This window comes from Lutra lutra, chromosome 5 (assembly GCF_902655055.1).
Source record: "Lutra lutra chromosome 5, mLutLut1.2, whole genome shotgun sequence".
In the NCBI taxonomy this organism is placed as follows: Eukaryota; Metazoa; Chordata; class Mammalia; order Carnivora; family Mustelidae; genus Lutra; species Lutra lutra.
In genome coordinates, this window is record NC_062282.1 from 108202074 (window position 1) to 108226248 (window position 24175).

Consider the following 24175-nt stretch of genomic DNA (forward strand, 5'->3'; position numbering starts at 1 on the left):
TCATGATCTCAGGGTCCTGGGATTGAGGCCAGCATTGGGCTCCCTGCTGGGCAGGAGTCCTGCTTCTCCCTCTCCCACTCCCTCTGCTTGTGTTCCCTCTCTCACTGTGTCTCTCTCTGTCAGATAAATAAATAAACTCTTTTAAAATATAGTAAAAAATAAAGGTCTTCCCATATTCATCTTTTCACATTCACCAGAAATTAGATTTTAATAAAAATGAATACATCAGTGTGAAGAATGGGACTTAAGGGGAAGTTCCTTGAAACCACATACTTTGAAAAAATATATTCTTTTCCACAATGCAACAAATCATCCTTGTTCTGCTTATCTCTTTTCCATATTAGTTCCTTCATTTATTTAAGGATTTCATAATATCTACATAATGCTATAAATTATGTTATAAAAGATTTTTAAGTAGAATCCTTCTATAATTCTTTATAGTTTCTTTGATTGTCTCCCTTTATTCATGCTTTCTGTTAAATGACTGACATAACTTATTGCCCTATAAGAAAATAAAAAGAAATAAGAAACATAGCTGATCCTGTTATCAGCAGGACTTAGAAGCCTCCCAGAAGCAATCCTGAGCTCAGTGAGACAAGCCAGGACACCATAGGTAAAGTGCAGATGTGCCCTCAAATTAACAATTACACAGCATATTTTTTACACAAAAATAAACAAACAATTTACCTTATGCTAGAAAGAATGTAAGGTGGCTAATAAGGTTTATACAAGGCAAAAGAAATTAAACTGGATCCTATAAGAAACGAAAACAGTGGTAGAAACTATACAGCAGATAAGGTTGAAAAGTGAATCTTATTATGTCCCCACCTATTGAGGTGAAGAAAAGCCTGTATATTGACTGATAAATATTAATACACACCTACAATAGTTTTCATCATCTTTAATGGATTTTGAATGTAACTCTATTTGTTCCTAGCCTATTAAGACTCTAGTTTACCTGCACTGTTTAGGATAACTATTGCCTAATATGATACCTTCATTTGAGCATTTACTAATTATGGTTACTATATGATGAAATCTAAACACACATCAGAAGTTATGTGTACTTTCCATCTCTCTCCATATTCTTACATATATAAATTCTGAATGATCTAGCAATATAAGACTATAATGTGTCTCTCCATGTATTTTACTACTTGATATTTCAAACTTGTTGGGCAAAAGTCTCTTTCGCTAGATGGTAGCCCATGAGAATGGGGATAATATCCATTTTGTTCACAGCTAGGTTTCCTGGTGCTGTGCCTCCTGAAATATAAAGCCTTTGCTACCTGCTTTGATTCATTTGTTATGTCTTTACAGATTACTGTCTTATCTAAATTTGTTTTGAAATACAAAATGAATAAAAGTAGTATTAAATGACCTTCCTGCAACTATGATATCCAGGAATATGAAAATGAGAAATAACTAATATTTATTAGGTAATATTTTATTTAATCATTATTTATATAAACACCAAACATAATTTGAACATCTCATGTCTAGCACCATGCCGGGCACAGGAGATGAAAAACACAAGTAAGACAAAGCATGTTCCCCGAGGAAGCTCACAAATCATTACAGAAAATATCCCATTATAAAAATCTAATGTGGGCACCTGGGTGGCTCAGTTGGTTAAGCAACTGTCTTCATTTGACTCAGGTCATGATCGTAGAGTCCCAGAATCAAGTCCCACATCGGGCTCCCTGCTCAGCAGAAAGTCTGCTTCTCCTTCTGCCCCTTGCCCCTCTCATGCTCTCTCTCTCTCTCTCATTCTCTCTCAAATAAATAAAATCTTTAAAAAAATAAAAATAAACATAAAAATCTAATATACAGTAATATTAGGAAGGACACAGAAGATGTTAACACAGCAAAGGGTGAACTTAACTCTCTGCAATACTTTTTTTTTTTCTTTCTGTTAAAAAATTTGGGCAGTGGGGGATGCCTGCATGGCTCAGTCGGTTAAGAAGCATCTGCATTCAGCTTAGGTCATGATCCCAGAGTCCTAGGATCAAATCCCATATCAGGCTCCCTGCTCAGCGGGAAGCCTGCTTCTCCCACTGCCCCTCCCCCTGCTTGCGCACACACTCTCTCATCTCTCTCTCACAAAAATAAATAAAATAATTAAAAAGTTTTTAAATTGAAGTATAGTTGACATACAGTATTATATTAGTTTCAGGGGTGCAAAATAGTAATTTGACATTTACATAGGTTATAAAATGCTGACCACAATAAGTATAGTTACCATCTGTCACCAGACAAAATCATTACAATTATTGACATATTCACTACACTATACTTTCTACAGAAGTATTTTCTTGAATAATATACGATATCTGCAAAAATAATTTTCATAAGGTATGATTAAAGCATTATTCTATTATTTTATTTACATATTATGATGTATAACATTTTTAAAACGTAGCACATCATTATAAACCTATAACAATCTTTTCTAGATATTATAAACATTTGCTTAGGCAAGAACACAAAATCAGCCACATGTTATCAAAAATTATAACTAAAGCCTATCACTTTATCTGAACATTTGAACAATTTAAAACATCTCCAGTCTCCCAAACTTACAGACCACTGCATTGTTAACATTTATCGAACATCTATTACTTGACAGACCCCAGGGAAGAATAAATCTAATTCTCTGCTCTCAAAGAGCTCATTGTAATAATGTGATTTCATTACTACCACACTAAAGCAATAATATATTTTGGCTCTATCATTGCTTAGGACAACTAAGGAATCTTCATTCATACCAGAGAACTAAAATTATAATCATTGTATACGTTTCTCATTAAGTTTAGTAGTATATATTGACACTTTTTTAAGGGAATGAATGAAATTAGAAATAAATTGTTAAAACAACTCTATGTTGATCTGAAGCAGAAAAAAGAAATCTAGTGAACATTAATTAACTCCACATAAAAGCACTGCCTATGATTTTAGGGTAAAATAAAAACATACCAAAACAGAGAGAAAATAAAAGGTAGTTCAATAAACTTTCCAAGTAAGTAGGTATTATTTTTAAACACGTAAGATGATGGTTTACTTTTTAATGATAATATTGTAGTACCTAATAATAATTTTACAGTTCAGATGAACCTACTTCTCACTCAGGATAAAAATAACTGGTCCAAGTTAGATATCTCCCAGCCATGTAGAAAACTAATTGTTTTATAGTAAACTTTCTATATAAAACAAACTCCTAATTATTAAAATTTCCTCTAACATTTCTGATCTTATTCTCCACACCCCTCTAGAAAATCAATAGGTAGACATATTTCACAGTATCTGTCAGAGCAGAGAACAATCTAACAGATTTGTTTGGAGATAATCACTTTATTTGCTGCCATCAGGTCTCAAAGATAAACCATAAAAATACCTGTAAACACAGTAAAAACTACTGTGTATATATTTTTTCTAATGTTATCTTAACTATATTTTAAAATCTTGTTATTTAAAAATTTCTAAAAATACAAATATAGAAAAAATATAAAATAAATTATGGAATTTTATTAAATATTATAAAACAAACACATGGTTATTATAAAGTAACTATCATGGGGCGCCTGGGTGGCTCAGTGGGTTGAGCCTCTGCCTTCGGCTCAGGTCATGGTCTCAGGGTCCTGGGACCGAGCCCCACATTGGGCTCTCTGCTCAGTGGGAAGCCTGCTTCCTCTTCTCTCTCTGCCTGCCTCTCTGCCTAGTTGTGATCTCTCTCTCTCAAATAAATAAAATCTTTAAAAAAAAAAAAGAGTAAATATCACCATGGTCAGGCAAAATAGAATTTTGTCAACTACCTCAAAAGCCCTTTCTGTGAGCCCCATCCCAATCAGAACCTTTTCCCACTTCCTGTAAGCAACCATTATCCTAATTAGTATAATAATCGCTTCCTTGTGTTTTTTATACCTTTGTCATCCAAAAGTGCATCTATATAAGTGTATAACTGTTGATTTTCAAATGTACCATGAGTTTACATACAGCATTGTGTATAGATGCTAAATATTTAAGTTAATATGTTTTAAAATACAAATGCAAAAAGATCAAAGTTTTACTTATCTTAAATGTTTTCTTTCTCTCACTTTTTTTGTTTTGTTTTTTCTCACAATAAGTATGAACAGAGTGATTTTTTTTGGACAGAAAGGATATTAACTTTTGAAAGAAAGGATATGTGTAACCATTTGACAAATAAAATTATAAAGTGACAAAAATCCCTAATCTAAAGAAGCAATGGTCAGAAAAAATAATAATAATAACCCAAAAGCTAAAAATGTTTCTGGAACAATAATTACAAAAAAAAAGATTTTATTAAAAAGTATACAATGGGGGCACCTAGGTGGCTTAGTCAGTTAAGCGTTTGCCTTGGGCTCAGGTCATGATCTCAGGGTTCTAGGAATGAGCCCTGCATCTGGCTCCCTGCTCAGCCAGGAGTCTGCTTCTCCCTCTCCCTCTGCTTCTCCTCACAGCTTATGCTCACACTCATGCTCTCTCTCTCTCTCTCAAATAAGATCTTTAAAAAAATAAATAAAAAATAAAAAGTATACAATGGCTAAAAGCTACATCTATTCAGTTTCTAGATCTCCCCCCTTAATAGGTACACACACAAAAAACAAATGTCTCTCATAGAAATGCTAAATGCCTACAGTGTATAAAAACACAGGACCACCTCAAATATAAATTTTTAGTAAGTTTTTTATTTTCTATTTTCAGAAGAAACATTGTAATTCACTGGAAGGCAGATTTTAATCCATTCGAAGTAAATTTCATGAACATAAAATTAATACTAACTAAAGATATTTGGAAAATACAGAAATATAGAGAGACAAAAATAATAGTCATGCATAATTCCAACATCAAAAGGTGATCACTGTTAACAGTTTAGCCTATTTTGTAGTTAAAAAGATTATTCATTTTTTACCTCATTATGCCTCTATCATTTCTTCAAAAAAATGTAGTCAACATTTCATTATCCATTCAATCTTATAAATAAAGACTATAAAATAACAAGACTACTTTTTTAAACATATGAGAATTTTTTATGCAAATAAGTATTTTTTTATTCTAAAGATGAGCTACTGAAGAAAATATTTCTCAGGATGCTCTCTTGAGAGCTATCTTAAAATTCAGTAGGTAATACATATTAATTACTATTATAGAAATGGTTCCATAATGAACTCTAATAAGGAAATATAACATTCTAGAATTTTACCACAATCTTAAGTGTTTGTTCCTGTTGCCCATTTTCTTCCCTGAGTCATTCAAAATCACATCAAACATGAATTATGTTGATAATTTTCAGAAACTGTCACTTATATTAAGAAGCCAGGAAATCCTACTCATGAAAATTATCATTAAAGTATGCTACCAAAAAAATGTATGTCTAAAAATCCAATTACAACATGAAATTATGTAAGTCAAATCCTTTCACACAAATCTCCATGTAAAAGAAAATTCTGGAGACGTATTACCATTGAAAATAAACTGGCTTAAAGGATAATGAAGATGCCACCTAAAAATAAATCAGGTTTCTTAAAACTAATACTTAAGATAAAATTATAAAACATCTGATAAAGCCTGTGCTAATATTCATAATGGATTATAAAATCCAAATACTTAATTTTTTCTAAACTACATTTTCTTAGGACCAAATTACATGATAACAGATTATTCTTCCTTGAAAATCTATTCCAAGTTCACTCAGGGATGCCTGGGTGGCTCAGGGGGTTAAGCCGCTGCCTTGGGCTCAGGTCATGATCCCAGGGTCCTGAGACTGAGTCTCAGCAGGGAGCCTGCTTCTCTGCCTGCTTGTGATCTCTCTCTCTCTCTCTCTCGCTCTCTCTCTCTCTCTGACAAATAAATAAATAAATAAAATCTATTAAAAAAATAATAATTTCATTCATACCTCTAGCCAGTGCTCATTTAAAAAAAAACCTGAAGTATTTAAGTGGACTTTTGAAGTTAGTAAGTGTGAATGCTATCTGAAATATTGAAAATGCCTTGTGCACGTAACATGTATGTGTCAACAAAGATGACGAGGCTCTGACAATGATGATGATTTATCTAATTGTTCTGAGAGATCTAAATTAGTTCAGTCAGTGTTCCTTATAAGATCTCCATGACGAACAGTAGGTGCAACTGTCTGTACAACAGAATTATGAAGAATTATTTATATAATTAATTTCTTAAAATGTAGATTCACAAATATTATGGTCCTTTGGAGTAGAACACTGGCACTATGTAATGCCACCTAGTTATCAAAATTAGTGAGTATTTAAAAAAAGTTTCCCAAGACTAGCATGCCAAACCTACACATGTCTTTTTGGTGTAGGAGATGAAGTATCCCATTCAAGCCAGATTCCTTGTAATCTTCATGGTTGAGTCTCTGCTCTACTTTCTGCCACCACCCAAGGGTAAAAATGGAAAACAAGATAGGCCAGATAAATCCTGTATCCTGGGCCCTGCTTTATCTGCCTTTTCTCTACTTCTTCTTTACATGCAGAACCATCCCTTTTACATTATCACCAAGAGCTATTACTGTTTACTGCATAGCAAGCTTTATGAATACAGTCAACATCAGATGAGGCAAGCAGGAACAGTCACTTTAATGAGCTTAGTCCAAAATGAAAAGTATTACACAGTCCCCCCAGATGCCCAAGACTTTTAAAGCTCTTCCATCTGCACACTTTTCCTTGTGCTACTTTGGGGCTGTAATTGTCCCAGATATTTCTACTCTTTAGTCTATGCCTCAAGTATATCCTTTGGGAGGTCTTTTTTCCCTTTTGAACTCTGATTCTGGTTTTTAAGGCTATTCACACAGAATGATGCCCCCCTTCTACCAACATCATTAAGTAGTTAATATCAGATAACCTCAGGTTTCAGCCCATTTCCACTTCCTCCAAACTAAGGACACTGGATTTCCTTCCTCCCAAACTCAAGCTATCCTTCCTTTATGGTCAATTCTACATTTTCCAGTCCCTTCACAATACCATCTTATTCTTAAGCGTAATTTTTCTCTTACAAATCTTGGGTTTTTTTTCCCTCCTTTTTTCTACAATTCTATTTCCTCATACCATCAACTCTCTAAAATCACATTTGCAGTTCTTACAACAAAATGTTCAGTATACATCAACTAGCCAGGGACAGTCCACTGTCCTTCCTTAGGAATTTTAAAAAAAAATTTTTTTAATTATTTAATGCAATTTTCATTTTTGCACAGAATCTTTTTGCTCTCTTGAGTTTCCTTTAATTCATAATAAATTTTATTTGTAGAAATGATTTCAGTGTAACAGATACTTAGCTTTATGATGTGTAATCAAAAGGTACAAAAAAGAAAAATATAATATCATGATATATTTTTCAATCTTATGTGCAAAAGAGGAACTTATCATTCACACTATTCTTATGACTCCTTTTCTAGAATAAGGAATTATTACTTAATTTTTATAAATCTGAAATTTCACACATCAGGCATGCTTAAAGATAAAAAGAAAATACCTTTAATAACTTGGCATTAGGACTAGCCTCTTATCCTAAGCTTTCAACAAGACTTAAATACTCACTTGTATCTCACTATTAAAGTTATAACCCTATTTCTCAAGAAAAAAAGAACAACCAATTTCTTAAAACCAAAGTAAAAGAGTAGATGGTCCAAGAGCAGTGGTTAAAAAGAAAACTGATAATATAACTTAGTAAAATTATACATTAACTCACATAATCATGGAAGGCTTTTGCTTCACTTGAATGTTCACATGTTTCCCGTCTTTCTGGAGCTGCACAGTAGAGATCCCAAAATACACTAAAAAAGTAATTATGGAAACATTAAGAAAGTCATATAATATCAAATAGGAGATCACAATTCCAAAAATAGAAGACATGTATTATTCTTTATACAAAATGTGTTTTCTTCTTCAGGACAAATATTTCTTTGAAAGATATAAATTCAGGTAAGGTTCCTCCTGCAATAATAAGATATAATCTAGCTCTTTCAGAAATGCTAAGATTTTTTCTAAAAGGATAAAATAATTTTAAAAAATTTTAAACTGTCATTCTTAATTGTCTGTTTATCTCACTTAAACACATGATTGAAATAATTATAATGCTTTTCCCAACTTTCCCATGAAGATAAAAACAATAAATAAAATCCTAATTTAATCATTAAAGAATAAAGTGGTTCATTATTTTTTCAAGATAATTTTGTTGTCCAACTACGAGGCTAGTATCCTGACCATTAAATCACATTGTTCAAACAAACATATGTTCTTAAAATTTCCTTTTGTTTGCCCTTGCAATTACCAAAATAGGTTAGTAATTTTGAAAATTCAAAAAGTCCATGCTCTCTCTTTTTCCTCTTCTGTTCAAGAACAATGGGAATAAGCAAGGTGGAACCAGTTGGGAAAAAAATAATTACACTGCTTACAAAACTTATGTCTCTGATCATCCTACCATCTATAAAATTAACAATGAGCTATAGCAAATGATTAAAAAATCAGGAAAGCAAATGTCTAGAAATACCGGCAACAAACAAAGGCAATTACACTGATGAACAGAAATCTTTTTTTATTATACATTTTTCATTCTACAAAAACTGGAAAGTAGACTAAGTTAAGTAGTTAAGAGCACAGGTTTTGGAACAGGATATATCCCAGACAAAGCCAGCCCTGCCAATTAATTACTAGCTCAAGTTGCTTAAACTTTATAAAATGAGGTTGTTGAGGGGCGCCTGGGTGGCTCAGTGGGTTAAAGGCTCTGCCTTCGGCTCAGGTCATGATCCCAGGGTCCTGGGATCGAGCCCCACATTGTGCTCTCTGCTCAGCATGGAGCTTGCTTCCTCCTCTCTCTCTCTCTGCCTGCCTCTCTGCCTACTTGTGATCTCTGTCAAATAAATAAATAAATAACCTTTAAAAAAATAAAATATAATATAATAAATAAAATAAAATAAAATAAAATAAAATGAGGTTGTTCAGAAAGCTGAATTACACAACATAAACAGAGCATCTGGCATAACTAAGCATACTATTAGTAATATAATCAACACTGTGAGTAGCTTGCTTAAAATCTTAATACGCATACATTTTGCTAGGGCAGGTCATTGTACCAAGTGCACAGGTAATGATGGTACGATAAAAACTTGGTAAGTTAAACCTGGCCTCTTTGGTCTGACCCTTAAAGGAGCAGTCTGAATCTCTCCCCACAGGAGAAAACATTCTGTAAGCCTTATAACATGACTAGTTCAGTAAAATAAGATTACATTCAAAGATGAAAAATATGAATGACTGAATATTGGCATTTAATTTCCTTTTAAGTTTCTGTAATAAGCAGGGAAAAATAAGGAAAACAATAAAGAAAAATAATTTGAGTAAACTTCAGCTCTTTTACAAGAAGGAAATCAATCAAAAGTTGTACGTGGCCTTTCTATGTCCCTTTTTGGACTTAGGAATTACAGATATACAAAGATATAGCTAAAAGTTTTCCACCTGTGTCAAGTGTGTTACGAGTTACAGTATATTGCAATTATTCTATTTTCATGTTCTTAAGGAACTTCAAAGCTCTTAAAACCAAAATTTTATAATGGTAGTTTTAAATCGTATTAAGTTTAATCACAGAATATTATGTGCAGTATTATAACAAACACCTTCATATCTTTTTATTTACTAATTTCTTAACAAATGTTATATGATCCTTCTTGAAAATTATTACATTATTACTTCTAAAATGTTGTCTTACAAAGTGGATTGGAGTGCCTGGGTGGCTCAGTGGGTTAAAGCCTCTGCTTTGGCTCAGTTTATAATCCCAGGGTCCTCGGATTAAGCCCCTTATGCTCCTTGCCCAGCAGGGAGCCTGCCTCCCTTCCTCTCCCTCTGCCTGCCTCTCTGTCTACTTGCAATCTCTGTCTGTCAAGTAGATAAATATATTTTTTTAAAAGTTTACAAGATCAAGATGAGGGAAAATAAAACAATTTACTAAAATGGGATAACTTCATATATGGTATATTTCTGACAATTCTACATCACCGATGCATGATCTCCCTGAATAAAGATAAAGAAATATACCCTTTGAAGACATTTCCCAAAGGAAGAAATACACAGTTTCACAATAATAGTTACAGACATTAATACTCCACTCTCAATACTGGATAAAACAACCAGATAGAAGATATACAAGGAAACGAGGGTTAAACAACACAATAAACTAACTAGATTTAATAGATATATGCAGAACACTACACCTAGCAACAAGTATACTCCTTCTTCTAAAGTGTAATTGAGGCATTTTCCACGATAGGCCATAAGTTAGAGCATACATGAATTAGGTCTCAGTAGAGTTGAAAAGATAGGTATCATACAAAATATCTTCTCTGATCACAATGGGATGAAGTTAGAGATGAGTAACAGAAGGAAAACTAAAAAATCCACAAATTTGTGAAATTAACACAAACTCCCAATGGATCAAAAAAGAATCACAAGGGAAATTAAAAAAATACTTAGAAATGACATGAAAACACACCATACGAAAACTTATGGGACACAGCAAAAGCAATACTAGGGGGAATTTTAAAACTATAAATATAAGCTATAAATATATGTAAAAAACAAGACAGATCTTACATCAACAACCTAACTTTAAAACTTAAGGAACTAGAAAAGAACAAATGAAACCCAAAGCTAGTAGAAGGAGATAGTAAAGATTAGAACAGAGATCAATGAAACAGAGAACAGGAATATTAATTCTATAAAACCAAAAGCTAGTTCTTCAAAAAGATCAATAAACTTGACACCTTTAGAGCTAGAGGAACTAAAAAGATAGAGAAGAACAGAGAGAAAGAGAAGACTCAAATTATTAAAGACTCCACCAAAAAAATGTTAGAACTAAATAAATGGATTCAGTAAAGTTGCTGGATATGAAATCAATATACAAAAATCAGTTGTTTCTATAAACTAACAATGAACTATCAAAATGAGAAATTAAGAAAACAATTCCATTTACAATTACGTCAAAAAGATTTAGGAATAGATTTAACCATATGATTGATTATACCCAAAAGAATAGAAAATCTCAGAGATATTCATACACCCAGGTTCAAAGGAGCATTAGTCACCATAGTTAAAACAGGGAAGTAATCCCAGTGTCCACTGATGGATAACACAATGTAGGACATAAACGCAATGGAAAATTACTCAGCCTTTGAAAGGATGGAAATTCTAACATATGTTACGACATGGGTGAACCACGAGGACATTATGCTAAGTGAAATAAGCTAGTCTCTAAAAGAAATATACTGTATGATTCTACTTCTATAAGGTACTTAAAGTAGCCAAAAATCATAAAGAAAACAGAATGGTGGTTGATGGGCTGGAAGGACAGCCTCCTTCCAGGAGGTAAAAAGGTAAAAAGAGTTATGGAGATGGATGGTGGTGATGGCTGCGCCACATTATGAATGTATTTAATAACACTGAAATATACACTTAAAAAAGTTAAGATGGCGAATTTTATCTTTTGTGCATTTTGCCACAATTTGAAAAAACTGAGGGGGGAAAAAAAGACTTTTCCTGGCCAGCCATGTTCTAGGTACCATTTTACAGTGACTAAAACAAATGTTAATTCTTTTCTGTGTATTCATAATCTCTATTCCATCACTTCAAAGACCATAGAGCTCAGGTGGCCACCAGAAAGCTATGAGATACTACTAATAAAGAATAGTCATCATAAAAATAAGGCAAATTTTCAAATTAAAAAACCAAACTCATTAGGAAAGTTTCATAATTGAGTCAAAAATAATCTGAAGTATATTAAGAAATTGAAAGTATAAAAATTTAAAAATTAAATAAAATTTATTTTTAGTGCCATGATATTCATGTTGAAGACGTTTCATCTATTTTATAAGTATTTGTATGTTTTTACCTAAGATATGATTACAGATGGGAAAGATATTTCAAAAGTTTATCTTTTCTAGAAAACCCAACCCATGTTTTGTACTAGTTATTTGACTCATACAGTATATTGGGACTGCTACAATACCATCCTAATATTTGAAAAAAAAAAAAAAAAGTTATAGCATAACAACAGCAACAAACCTGCACTGTGACTAAAATGTGAGTTCACATTTGGCAATTAATCCATGCCTGCCTTCGTTGGACAGAATCACTTAGCTAATTTAGAAAATATCAAGGTTAAAGACCTCTATAAACCCTTGATAAATTAGAATTTTAAGCTATGGTTTTCTTCTACTAATATTTCAAGTATATATTAATGCATAATCTATGCAATATGCTGCATCACATCCTGCACAAGAGAAAAAAAATATATATTATCCATGCCATGTATGTGTGTGGATCCAAAACTAGAGATGAGTTGAATTCAAAATTTCAACTCAATTTCCTAAAGCACCTAAATACAACTCTATGTAGAAGTTACATCTCATATATTATTAAGACTTTATAAATACCCTGGGTAAATGCTTATGGCTGATACTATGATGACATGACATTTATCATATGAAAATGTGGACTATGTCTTAGAGGAGAAATTAGGCTTTTTAATAAGTAGGTAAGATTCATAGCAATACTTGATTTACTTTTAGCTAGAGGAATTTCATTTTATTTCTTTAGTAAGCTTTTTTAATGACCCACTGAACTCATTCCTTAATTTCCATACAGGCCAAGGGCAGAAAATTCTGGAATTCCACAGATACAAACTTCCTCTCTGTACAACTGGAAATGCTAATGGCTAAGGAGCTTCTCATTTGCTCTCACCTCTACATCTATTAAGCCTGATATCAAAAATCATCCTTGAAACATGATGGATTCATCATCATGAGTAATGGTTTAGATTTAGTCTCTCTGTTCCTAAGCAGAAACAAGTGAAAAATTTGTATTTTACAAATGAAAAAGAGGGGTGGCTGGGTGCCTTACTTAAGTTATCGACTCTTGATTTTTGACTTAGGTCATGACCTCAGGGTCTTGAGTTTGAGTCCTACACAAGGCTCCAAGCTCAGCTCATAGTCTGTTTGTCCCTTTCCCTCTGCTCCTCCCCCCTACTTGCTTTCTCTTTCTCTCTCTCAAATAAATAAATAAAGTAAAATACAATAAAAACAAATGAAGTAGTTAGAGACTAAACACAGGAACTAGGTGCTTGGGTGGCTCAGTCGGTTAAGCATCTGCCTTCAGATCAGGTCATGACCCCAGGGTCCTGAAGTTAGGCCTTCAGCATCACTGGGCTCCTTTCTCAGCAGGGAGCCTGCTTCTCCCTCTGCCCCTTCCCCTTCTCATGCTCTTTCTTTGGCACTCTCTCCCTCTTTCTCTCAAGTAAATAAATAAAATCTCTAAAAATAAACAAACACAGGAATCAAAACCTGCTAAGCATTAAAATCTTTGTTCTTGTACTATTCATTATTATTAAAATTTCCCCCATATAAGTCAAAGGAAAATACAAGATTTCCAAGTTGAGGATTCTCATCCAAACACTGTTTTTCTTCCATTCTGAGGATGTGAGTGAAAATGATTTCATTGGCTGTTAAATCTCTAAGCGAATAATGAAGGCAAAATGATTGTCAGAGAAGTCTACAAGGGTGAATAAACACTCCAGAGGTGTCTCGAAGGTAGGATGCTAACATAACCTTATTATTATAACATAATAACCTTAATCCACTGGCCACATTTGGGACTACCTGAAAATAAAAATTAAAAAAAGAAGAAAAAAAATCCACACAGGAGACAGGCCACATTACTATAACTTCAAATCGTTAATAGCTAAGGAAGTTATTTCTCTTTGGCCCAAAAAAATATTTTCAATTAATCTTACTCATAATCTATACTGATGAAAATTATCTATTCATAAACTAAGGAGGATTTTACATAAAACGTGTATGTACCTAAAAACTTCCAAATACATGTTCTTGTGTTATTCCTTAACACTACTTAATAACTTATAAAATGTAAGCATTACATTTTGTCCAACTATCATAAAATTCTCATAATACTCTTGGATTCATGATGAATTAATATTTTAAAGTATCATTAAAATAGCTTATGTGCTAAATTCAAGCATCATATACTAAGCATCATACATTCAACATTTAGTCCTCCCATTATTATGCCTATTTGGTTGAGGAGGGAGCTAAAGCTTAAAGAGGTTAAATAATTTGCCTAGGGGACACAATTGGTTAGCAGCAGAGCTGAGCTTGAACTTTTATTTCTTATATTATTTTACCTCTATTGTGAGTATGGTATTAAGAGTTCTCATTTCAAGATGGCTCATGCTGATTACGGGCAAGTTTATGCAGCTCTGGCAGTCCAAGCAGCATCAGCTGTTACAAATGGAGTAGATACCTGTCCTAGATAAGACAGCAAACACTTTGTTATCCTACCTTTGACCCTCATACTCCAACTCATTTCCTGAGTATCCTATGGCAACCAGCCCCTCACCCCACATGCAGCTGCCAGTAATGCATGGATGCCTCAATATAGACCAGACTCAGAAGAGACAACTCTTCTGAGTCCCATTTATATCTACTGTCTAGAATTAGCCACTCAGGATGTTCAAAAGGGAACTATAATTAATGTCTTATTAATAGTGGGCCACTAAATTCTGCTCTATATTGAACAAATATCATCTGTTACTGAGATGAGCACTGGTTACAATTCACAAAATTTCAATTCTAATTCTAAATCTGACCTTGAGAAAATAGTTTGTTTTTCTTTTTTTCATTAGTTTCTTTGTGTGAAAACAGAGAATATGGGGCACCCGGGTGGCTCAGTCATTGGGCATCTGCCTTTGGCTCAGGTCGTGATCCCGGGGTCCTGGGTCCTGGGATTGAGCCCTGCATTGGGCTCCCAGCTCAGCGGGAAGCCTGCTTGTCCTTCTCCCACTCCCCTTGCATGAGTTCCCCCTCTCGCTGTCTCTCTCTCTCTCTGTCAAATAAATAAACAAATAAAACTTTAAAAGAAAGAGAGAATACATTATATATTTTACAAACTTCTGTAGATAAAAGAGATGGTATACACAAAAGTACTTCTAAAAGAATAAAGATATTCTAAAAAATTTTAATAACTAGTATGGAGAGAAAAAAAAAAGCCTTTCTATTAAGAGTAAAATTTGCCCAGTTTCCTTTCTAATCTTTCATATTCAGTGGAAAATTCCATAATTATTTATAATGTCTGCTCATCACCAAATTTTTCTATTTTTTTATTCTTTTCCTACTCTCCCAGACACATTTTGATTTTCTTTATAACTTAACCACCTCTGTTCTTTGCTTTCTCTCTTGCTAACACTTTTTATTGCCTTCTCACCAAGATTATACTCCCATTTTAGTTGTCATCTGCATTGTCTTATCTTGCTGTTTAACTTTTTAAAAAGTTTTTATTTCAATTCCAGCTAGTTAGCATGATAATTAGTTTCACATTAGTTTCAAGTATAATTTTAGTTTAATATTAGTGTAATATTAGTTTATTAATGTAATATTAGTTTCAGGTATACAATATAGTGATTCAACAACTCCATACATCACCCAGGGCTCATCGCAAGTGCACTCCTTAATCCCTGTCGCCTATTTTACCCATCCCCTAGCCTATTTTCACTCAATTCAAATAAATGCCTATTATAGGTAAGACATACAAGATGAGTACGAAACAGTCTGACCATGATTATATCATTCTAGTGAGCCAACTGACTAATTCAATGCTATTATTTTCACATGGGTATTTGGTTATTCTTAGCTATACCTCATGTCATCCATTAGACTCTAAAATCATTAGAGTGCTAGCGTACTGTAATATTTGACTTCCCGTTCCCAGTGAAAGAAACTGAATTCTCATGATAATCTTAGTTATTAGTTTATTTTTTCTGCTGCATCATATATACTTAATTTCAGGATATAAGTACATGGGCCCAAAGTAATTTCAAAAGGTGTTTTACATATAAAATTAAGAAAGAATAAAGCATAATTTCTGCCATTAAAAGATTAAATAGGAAGATTTTAAAAGTGTCTATTTTTAAGTTACCCAAATTGAAAAGGACATTAATTTCAGGAGAACGAAGTTTCCTGGCATTTCTGTTTCTAAAATTCACAGAAGCTTTGGGAACTTTCATTAAAGAAAACAAACAGGAAATACATTTTCAAAGGGGATTTGATCTGGGTAAAGGTAACGAACACAGGAGGCATATGAAATACTATATAGCACTGGGCTGGGTGTAAACTGGGAAAGAAAAAAAGAAGTGATAAAGGAAATTACATTAGAAACAAGGAAAAACTTCCAGAAAATAAAATCACACACTTCCTTCCATCTAAAATTGCCCTTTCTTCTCCAAGGCTTCCACCTCTCGATTTCCCTGAATTTCTTCATTTCTGCATTTCTCTGCATGTTTCTCTTTCATATATCTTCAACCTCCCTATTCTTTTCATCTCAATCTATATACATGCTCAAATTTATTCTATTTTAAAAAGAAAAATGTGGGGGGACGCCTGGGTGGCTCAGTTGGTTGGACGACTGCCTTCAGCTCAGGTCATGATCCCGGAGTCCCGGGATCGAGTCCCACATCGGGCTCCCAGCTCCATGGGGAGTCTGCTTCTCTCTCTGACCTTCTCCTCGCTCATGCTCTCTCTCACTGTCTCTCTCTCAAATAAATAAATAAAATATTTAAAAAAAAAAAAAAGAAAAATGTGGGGCACCTGGATAGCTCAGTCGGTTAAGCGTCTGCCTTCAACTCAGGTCATGATCCCAGGGTCCTGAAGTTAGGCCTTCAGCCCTGCCTCATTTGTGGGGGGGGGGGGGGTCCTTTCTCAGCAGGGAGTCTGCTTCTCCTCTGCTCCTCCACCGCCCACTCATGCTCTCTCTCTCTCACTCAAACAAAATCTTAAAAAAAAAAAAAAGGTTAATCCTGAAACTACTCCATGTGGCACCACACACTTCAGCTATTCTCAGTAACCCTTGAGGTGGAAAAATGAATTAAAGCAGCCTTCTGAATCTCACTTTCACCCCCTTCCCAATTCAGGACAATCTCTGGGTCCTTTTACATACACAGAATTTAATCTCTGCATTAAATATCCTACCTGGTTCCCATACATTATTTTCTCCTGACTACTCCTCTTCCTCTCCAATTAGTTTCCTTTGAGGCTGCTCTTCATCTACCAAGGCTTAAATGTTGACTTTCCTCAGGATTCCAACCCCAGGCCCTGCTCTTACTTGTTACATTGGGCAGTTGAATCTATAAATATTTTTCACCAATAGTATGGTCTGTGCTCATAATTTCCTGTAGAAAAAAACACTGTAGACCTGTCTCAGATGTATAGACCCATATCTCTGACCTTGTATTAGGGCAACTCTATCTCAATGTCACTTAGGCATCTCAAAATTAAACCTGTCCAAGACAAATTGTGACCTTTTCTCCAAAGTTTGTTGCTCTTTCTATATTTCCTCTTTCAGTCAATGACATCACTGCTCACCTCAAATCTAGAATCTGGGAAACTTCTGCTTCACATTCCAACTATTCTACTTACTGTTTGCTATCACCTCTCAACTGGACAATTACACTTGACTTATAAGTAGACTCTATCTCTGTTCTCAGCCTTCTTCAATCCATCTCTATGTTGATGTCAAGTGAATGCCTAAAAGCACAAATCTAATCATGTCATGTACAGTGTTTAAAATCTTTGTGCTTTCATCTAAAACCCTTGATGTACTTCAGGACTTCATAATTTAGCCCCTGCCTTTGTCTTTATTCTTATATTCTATCACTTCATAGTACTGTACCTACAATTCACCTGATCTAAACTACCAGTCACTTCTTGGATTCATGATTATTCCTTTTGAGACTTCATACTAATTATTCCTTGCCCAAAATATCCTTCGTTCACTCAGCTTCCAGCTCAGCTCAGACTCACTTTTTCTATAAAGCCTGTCCTAAATCTCACAAGCTGAAAAAAGCATTCCTCCTGAATTGCTATTAAAACTAGTATATACCTCAGTTATAATACTATTAACTGTCTATCTTTCCTGTACTTATTGCCTTGAGGGAAGCATAGTTTTGCACTTTGTAAATATTTGATGAAGAAGCTTAAACAATAGGACACCTCTATTTTCAAATATTCTAAAAAAAAAAAAAAAAAAAAAAAAGTGAAAAGAAGTCACAGAATTGCAACTTGTCCATCCAAAAGGAACCCTGCATTTGACCAAATGAGCAAGCACTAAGTTCTAGAAGAATATACATTATCCTATTCAGCTGGACCTTACTAACAGCATTAACAGCTTCCCAGGTTTAAAAAAAAGAAAGAAAGAAAGAGTAACCATTATCATAATCCTGAATCCCTAACCTAGGGCACATATGATAAAGCAAAGCTCTAAAGAGTTAAGGATTAAAAAGGTCAGGCATCTTGTATTGTCAAGACATCCCTTTTTCCCAACTCGATCTACAGATTCAAAGCAATCCTAATCAAAATCCCAACAAATTATTTTGTGGATAGCAAAAACTCATTCTAAAATTTAAATGGAGAAGGAAAGACCCAGAATAGTCAACACAATATTAAAGAAGAACAAAGTTGGGACGCCTGGGTGGCTCAGTTGGTTAAGCAGCTGCCTTCGGCTCAGGTCATGATCCCAGCGTCCTGGGATCGAGTCCCGCATCGGGCTCCTTGCTCAGCAGGGAGCCTGCTTCTCCCTCTGCCTCTGCCTGCCATTCTGTCTGCCTGTGCTCGCTCTCTCTCCCTCTCTCTCTGACAAATAAATAAAATCTTAAAAAAAAAAAAAAAAAAAAAAGAAGAACAAAGTTGGAGGGCTGATACTATCCAACCTTAAGACTTACTATAAAGGAAACAGTCAACAAAACAAAAAGTCAACCCATGGAATGGGAGAAGATATTCACAAATGACACTACAGAGGAAGGGCTGATATCCAAGGTCTATAAACAACTCCTCAAACTCAACATCCAAAAAACAGATAATCATGTCAAAAAATGGGCAGAAGACATGAACAGACACTTCTCCAATGAAGACATACAAATGGCTATCAGACATATGAAAAAATGTTCATCATCATTAGCCATCAGGGAAATTAAAATCAAAACCACATTGAGATACCACCTTATACCAGTTAGAATGGCAAAGATTAACAAGATAGGAAACAACAAATGTTGGAGAGAATGTTGAGAAAGGGAACCCTCTTACACTGTTGGTGGAAATGCAAGTTGGTGCAGCCACTTTGGAAAACAGTGTGGAGATTCCTCAAAAAATTAAGAGTAGAGCTACCCTATGACCCTGCAATTGCACTATTGGGTATTTGCCCCAAAGATACAGATGTAGTGAAAAGAAGGGCCATATGTACCCCAGTGTTCATAGTAGCAATGTTCACAATAGCCAAACCGTGAAAAGAGCCAAGATGCCCTTCAATAGACAAATGGATAAGGAAGATATGGTCCATATATACAATGGAATATTACTCAGCCATCAGAAAGGATGAATACTCAAATTTTGTATCAACATGGATGGGACTGGAGGAGATTATAATGAATGAAATAAGTCAAGCAGAGAAAGTCAATTATCATACGGTTTCACTTACTTGTGGAACTTAAGAAATAACATGGAGGACATTAGGAGAAGGAAAGGAAAAGTGAATGGGAGGAAATCAGAGGGGCAGACAAACCATGAGAGACTGTGGACTCTGAGAAACAAACTGAGAGTTTTAGGCGGGGGGGGAGGGGGGAATGGGTGAGCCTGGTGGTGGGTATTAAGGATGCATGTGTTACATGGAACACTGGGTGTGGTGCATAAACAGGGAATCTTGGAAGACTGGGGAAAAAAGAACTACACACATACACACACACAGACTATTCTTTTTCGATTAAAAAAAAAGACTATAAAACTATAGTAATCAAGACAGTGTGGTATTGGTGAAAAATTAGATTTTGGTGAAAAATTAGTGCAATAATGGAACAGAATAGAGAGCCAGAAAAAAAATCTACATATATAGTCAACTGAACTTTGACAAAGGAACAAAGGCAATGCAATAGAGCAAAGATAGTCTCCTCCACAAAAGGTACCAGAACAACTAGATATCCACATGCAAAAACATGAATCTAGACAAAGACCTTATATTCACCACAAAAATTAAAACACATAGATGTTCATAACAGCTTTGTTCATAACTGCCAAAATTTGGAAACAACCAAAATGTCCTTCAGTAGATGAATGTATAAATAAACCATGATACATCCAGACAATGGAATGTAATTCAGTACTAAAAAGAAATGAGCTGTCGAGCCATGAAAAGACATGGAGAAACTTTAAGTGCATATTGCTAAGTGAAAGAAGCCAATATGAAAAGACTACATACTGTATGATTCCAACTAAATGATTCTGGAAAAGGCAAAACTATGGAGACAGTAGAATGATCAGTGGTTGCCAGAGATGTAGTATAAGAGTGGGACAGATGAAAAGGCAGAGCACAGAGGATTTTAGGGCAGTGAAAATACTCTGTATGATGGACCATATCATTATACATTTGTTCAAAACCACAGAATGTACAACACCAAGAATGATCTGTAATGTAAACTATGGACTTTGGGTAATTATGAATGTGTCAAAGTAGGTTCATCAACTATAACAAATGTACCACTCTAATGGGGAATGTTATTATGGAGGAGGTTAGGCCTATTTGAGGTCAGAAGGTATATTTCTGTACCTTCCCTAAAACTGTGTTGTGAATCTACTAAAAACTGCTCTAAAAAAAATTCTAATAAAAAAAGAAAGAAAGAAAAATCAAAAGGACCTCTGAAACAGTTAACACCGACAAAAAAAGGTCAAAAGCATCCAGTGGATTTAAGGCCCACAGTCATGGCTGTCTATACACAATGAAAGCTTGGGATCTGGACAGTTTTCTGTAGGAGAGGATCCATAGCTTTTCATCGGTTCTCAGAGGATCCCATAATCTCAAAATCATTAAGAACCACTTATTTACACAGATGAAGTAGGCTCCTCAAAGGGTTTGTTAGTAGTTTCAGGGGAGAAAATTTAAAAACACTGAGAATATTATACCCATATTTTGCATGTGCTACACTTAAATTGAATAGACTGTAAAATATGTATGTGCCCATTATTTATCATTTCTTTGAGAAAATTAAAATTAGTTAAAACATCAAAGCCACAGAGGAAGAGCTCCCGTGAATCTTAGAGCCATAGAAAAAGGAAGAGCAAATGACATTTAAGACCTATATTTTCTGATAGTTAAGACCGAAAAAGCTAAAGTATTCTGTGAGGTATTATCAACTATCAACAGTATGAAAATACGTTAAATTCACAAGAAATGGAGCAAAAGAGAATCAGGCACAAAAAATAAAATTAATTCTTTAACGGAAAATTTTCAAAATCTTCACTTTGTTAGCTCACTAATCCAATAGGGACAGACTCCTGAATTGGTTTCTTACACTACTTTTAGACCTAAGTGGAAACATACAAAATAATAAGGTGTATACAGGTGAGGAGACTCAATTACATTTGGCAAACAGCTGAATTTTTATAGTATAGATCTAGATATCATAAATACATACTATGTAAAATGAGAAATTGACTTTTATGATATGCATTATAAGAGCTTAGTCTTAAACCCCAGGGAAACAACTCAATGATAGTGCTTAACTGCAATAAACCGTTGTTCCAAATACAGGAACAGCTCTGAGCCAAAGGACTGCACCTGTTCCTGTCATAAATATGTGAGACAAACAAGGGAAACCCACAACCACAACTGATCAAGTGCGGTTCCATTCACCACAGAACCTCTAGTAAGGCATGTTTTCAGGAGAGAGGTTAAAAAGATGATGGCATCAAATAACGTGCCAAGGAAACCATGTGCTTGGCACAAGAAGAGAGCTTCTGTTTTTCTCTTTTAATTAAGATGCTGAGAGATGAATATATCAGCCACTGAGCAGGACATGTTTCTAAATTGAAGAAATGTAAACAAACAGCCTAGCTTGTCCAAGTGGACACCTGAACCGCACTGCAGTTGCAGAAAATTCACAGACCTGGACATACTGGTATTAGAGTGAAATGTATAAGTTCTGCTATCGACTGGGACTTTAGTATAGTATGGTCTCTTTAGTGTTCCTACATAGCTCTATCCCTGAATCTACAGTGAACTCTTTCAGTTTTTCTTCTGGACTATTCTTCACTGTCCTAAAAATTCACCACTGCCTCTACCTTCTGTATCCTCAGGTTTAGTTGAGATCATGAGGGTCTAAAAGCCAGGAAGAATGACCTTACCAGAAACAAACCATGCTAGCAACTTGATCTTGGATGTCCGGCTTCCAGAAATGTGAGAAAGAAATTTATGTTGTTGAAGTCATGTAGTCTATGGTATTTTATTACGGCAGCCTAAGCTGACTAACAGAACCATACTTGGAGTAGGAGATTCCATATACCAAACCCAGTTCCAGCTTCACTCAATAGTACTATCTTTAAGTTAAAGAAGACTAAAGCTGGTTTTGAGCTTTTTTTAAAAGTGCTACCTCTCATAAAATAATTATAGAAAACAAAAATAAGTAAATAAAAAAGAAGCATGAAATTATTAACAGGTATAGTACAGGCCTACTGAAATACATCATCGATCTAATAAAAATGGAATAAAAGATACTTACCACCACCAAGAATGTAAGAATCCTGGTGGTTCCCCCAATGTGATGTTTTTTTCCCATCTTATCTAAAATGAATAAAAGAGATATTAAATACTTTCCTAATAATACCTTTTTCCACAAATATTACAAACCAATATTTTCCCATTTAAAATACTAAGGTAATATATAAGATTTTAATCATTTTCATATTACCCTTTATTCAAGTTTTATAAGTACTCATTTTACATAGTGATTTATTGATTGGCTAGTTTGAGAAGATGCCACCATTATTTTCCTGTATTTGCTTCCCACTGTGCCAGGACTTTTAGGAGAGACTTCTGGAACCTAAGGAATTTCGGGACCTTAAGGCACATCAAAATCACCATTATTAACATCACTACGAAAATCAATTACTACTACTAACCAAGGAATTTGCAAATGACTGGAATTAATATGTGCAGACTCCAAATTACACCTTCAGGATCAAGTTTTTAAATAAATTCCTGATTTCAGGGGATAGAGAGAAAGAAGGCATGTGTCTTCCATAAAGTAAGAGTTTCAAAAAAGGGCCTGGGTAGTACAGTCAGTTGTGCGTCCGACTCACTGAGGTCAGGACATGATCTCAGGGTCATGAGACTGAGCTCCAACCTCAGCAGAAAGTCTGCTTAGGACTCTCTCTTCCTTTCCCTCTGCCCCTTCCCACTCCTCCTCCCACACTCGCACTCTCTCTCTCTCTAATAGATCAATCCTTAAAAAAATTTTAAAAAAGAGTTCAACAAGATGGAAATATTAACTTTACAAATGTTTGTATTTAGATATATATTTACATATATATTCATATATATTTATATATTATATTTATATTTCAGATGAGTTGGAGTTCACTATAAAAAATTGAAAACAAGGTCAATATCTCTAAAAAATTGAAACTTCTGACTAAATACTCTTTACAAATTAAATTTAGAAGTTGGAAAGCAGGGTAGGTATTTATACAGTGTCTTTTCTAAGCACTGATAGCAATAAACACAAAAGATAAAAAATTTTGCATTCAAGAAGATGATACTTTAGTAGAGAAGACATATCATAAACAAAAAAAGCAAAATATAAAAAGGAGAGGGAGAGAAATTATTTTTATATTAGAAGTAGAAAGTGACAAATGCTAAGGAGAAAAACAAAGCAGGGAAGGAAGACAATGAAAATGGAAAACAATAAGAAGTAAGCTATAATTTCAATTAAGGTGATCCAGAAAGCCCTCAAAAACAATCTTTAGGCAGGGGCACCTGGCTGGCTCAGTCAGAAGAGCATGCCGCTCTTGATCTCAGGGTCCTGAGTTCAAGCCCCATGGTGGATATAGAGATTGCTTAAATAATTAAATAAATGAATAAATAAGAACTTGAAAACAACAACAACAATCTTTATGTATAAGTATGATTTCATTTTTTAGTTTAAATAATTAGGGATGCTTGAGTGGTCCATTCAGTTAAAAGTCCAACTCCTGATTTCAGCTCAGGACATGAGCTCAGGATCATGAGATCAAGTCCTAGGTAGGGCTCTGCACTAGGCATGGAGCCTG

General features: G+C 34.5%; 1 protein-coding gene across 5 annotated transcripts in view; it reads right to left on the reverse strand.

Annotated features, from left to right (window-relative positions):
* SSBP2 (single stranded DNA binding protein 2) overlaps nucleotides 1–24175 on the reverse strand; it is a 312411-nt gene that overhangs the window by 193743 nt on the left and 94493 nt on the right. For 4 of the 5 annotated variants that reach the window (XM_047730989.1, XM_047730990.1, XM_047730987.1 and 1 more), the window contains exons 3-4: nucleotides 22627–22688; nucleotides 7723–7807 (exon numbers count right to left, since the gene is read on the reverse strand). In XM_047730989.1, coding sequence (XP_047586945.1) covers nucleotides 7723–7807; nucleotides 22627–22688 — 147 coding nt within the window. The remainder of the gene's footprint in view (nucleotides 1–7722; nucleotides 7808–22626; nucleotides 22689–24175) is intronic. The other variant, XM_047730991.1, reaches the window with a different exon arrangement.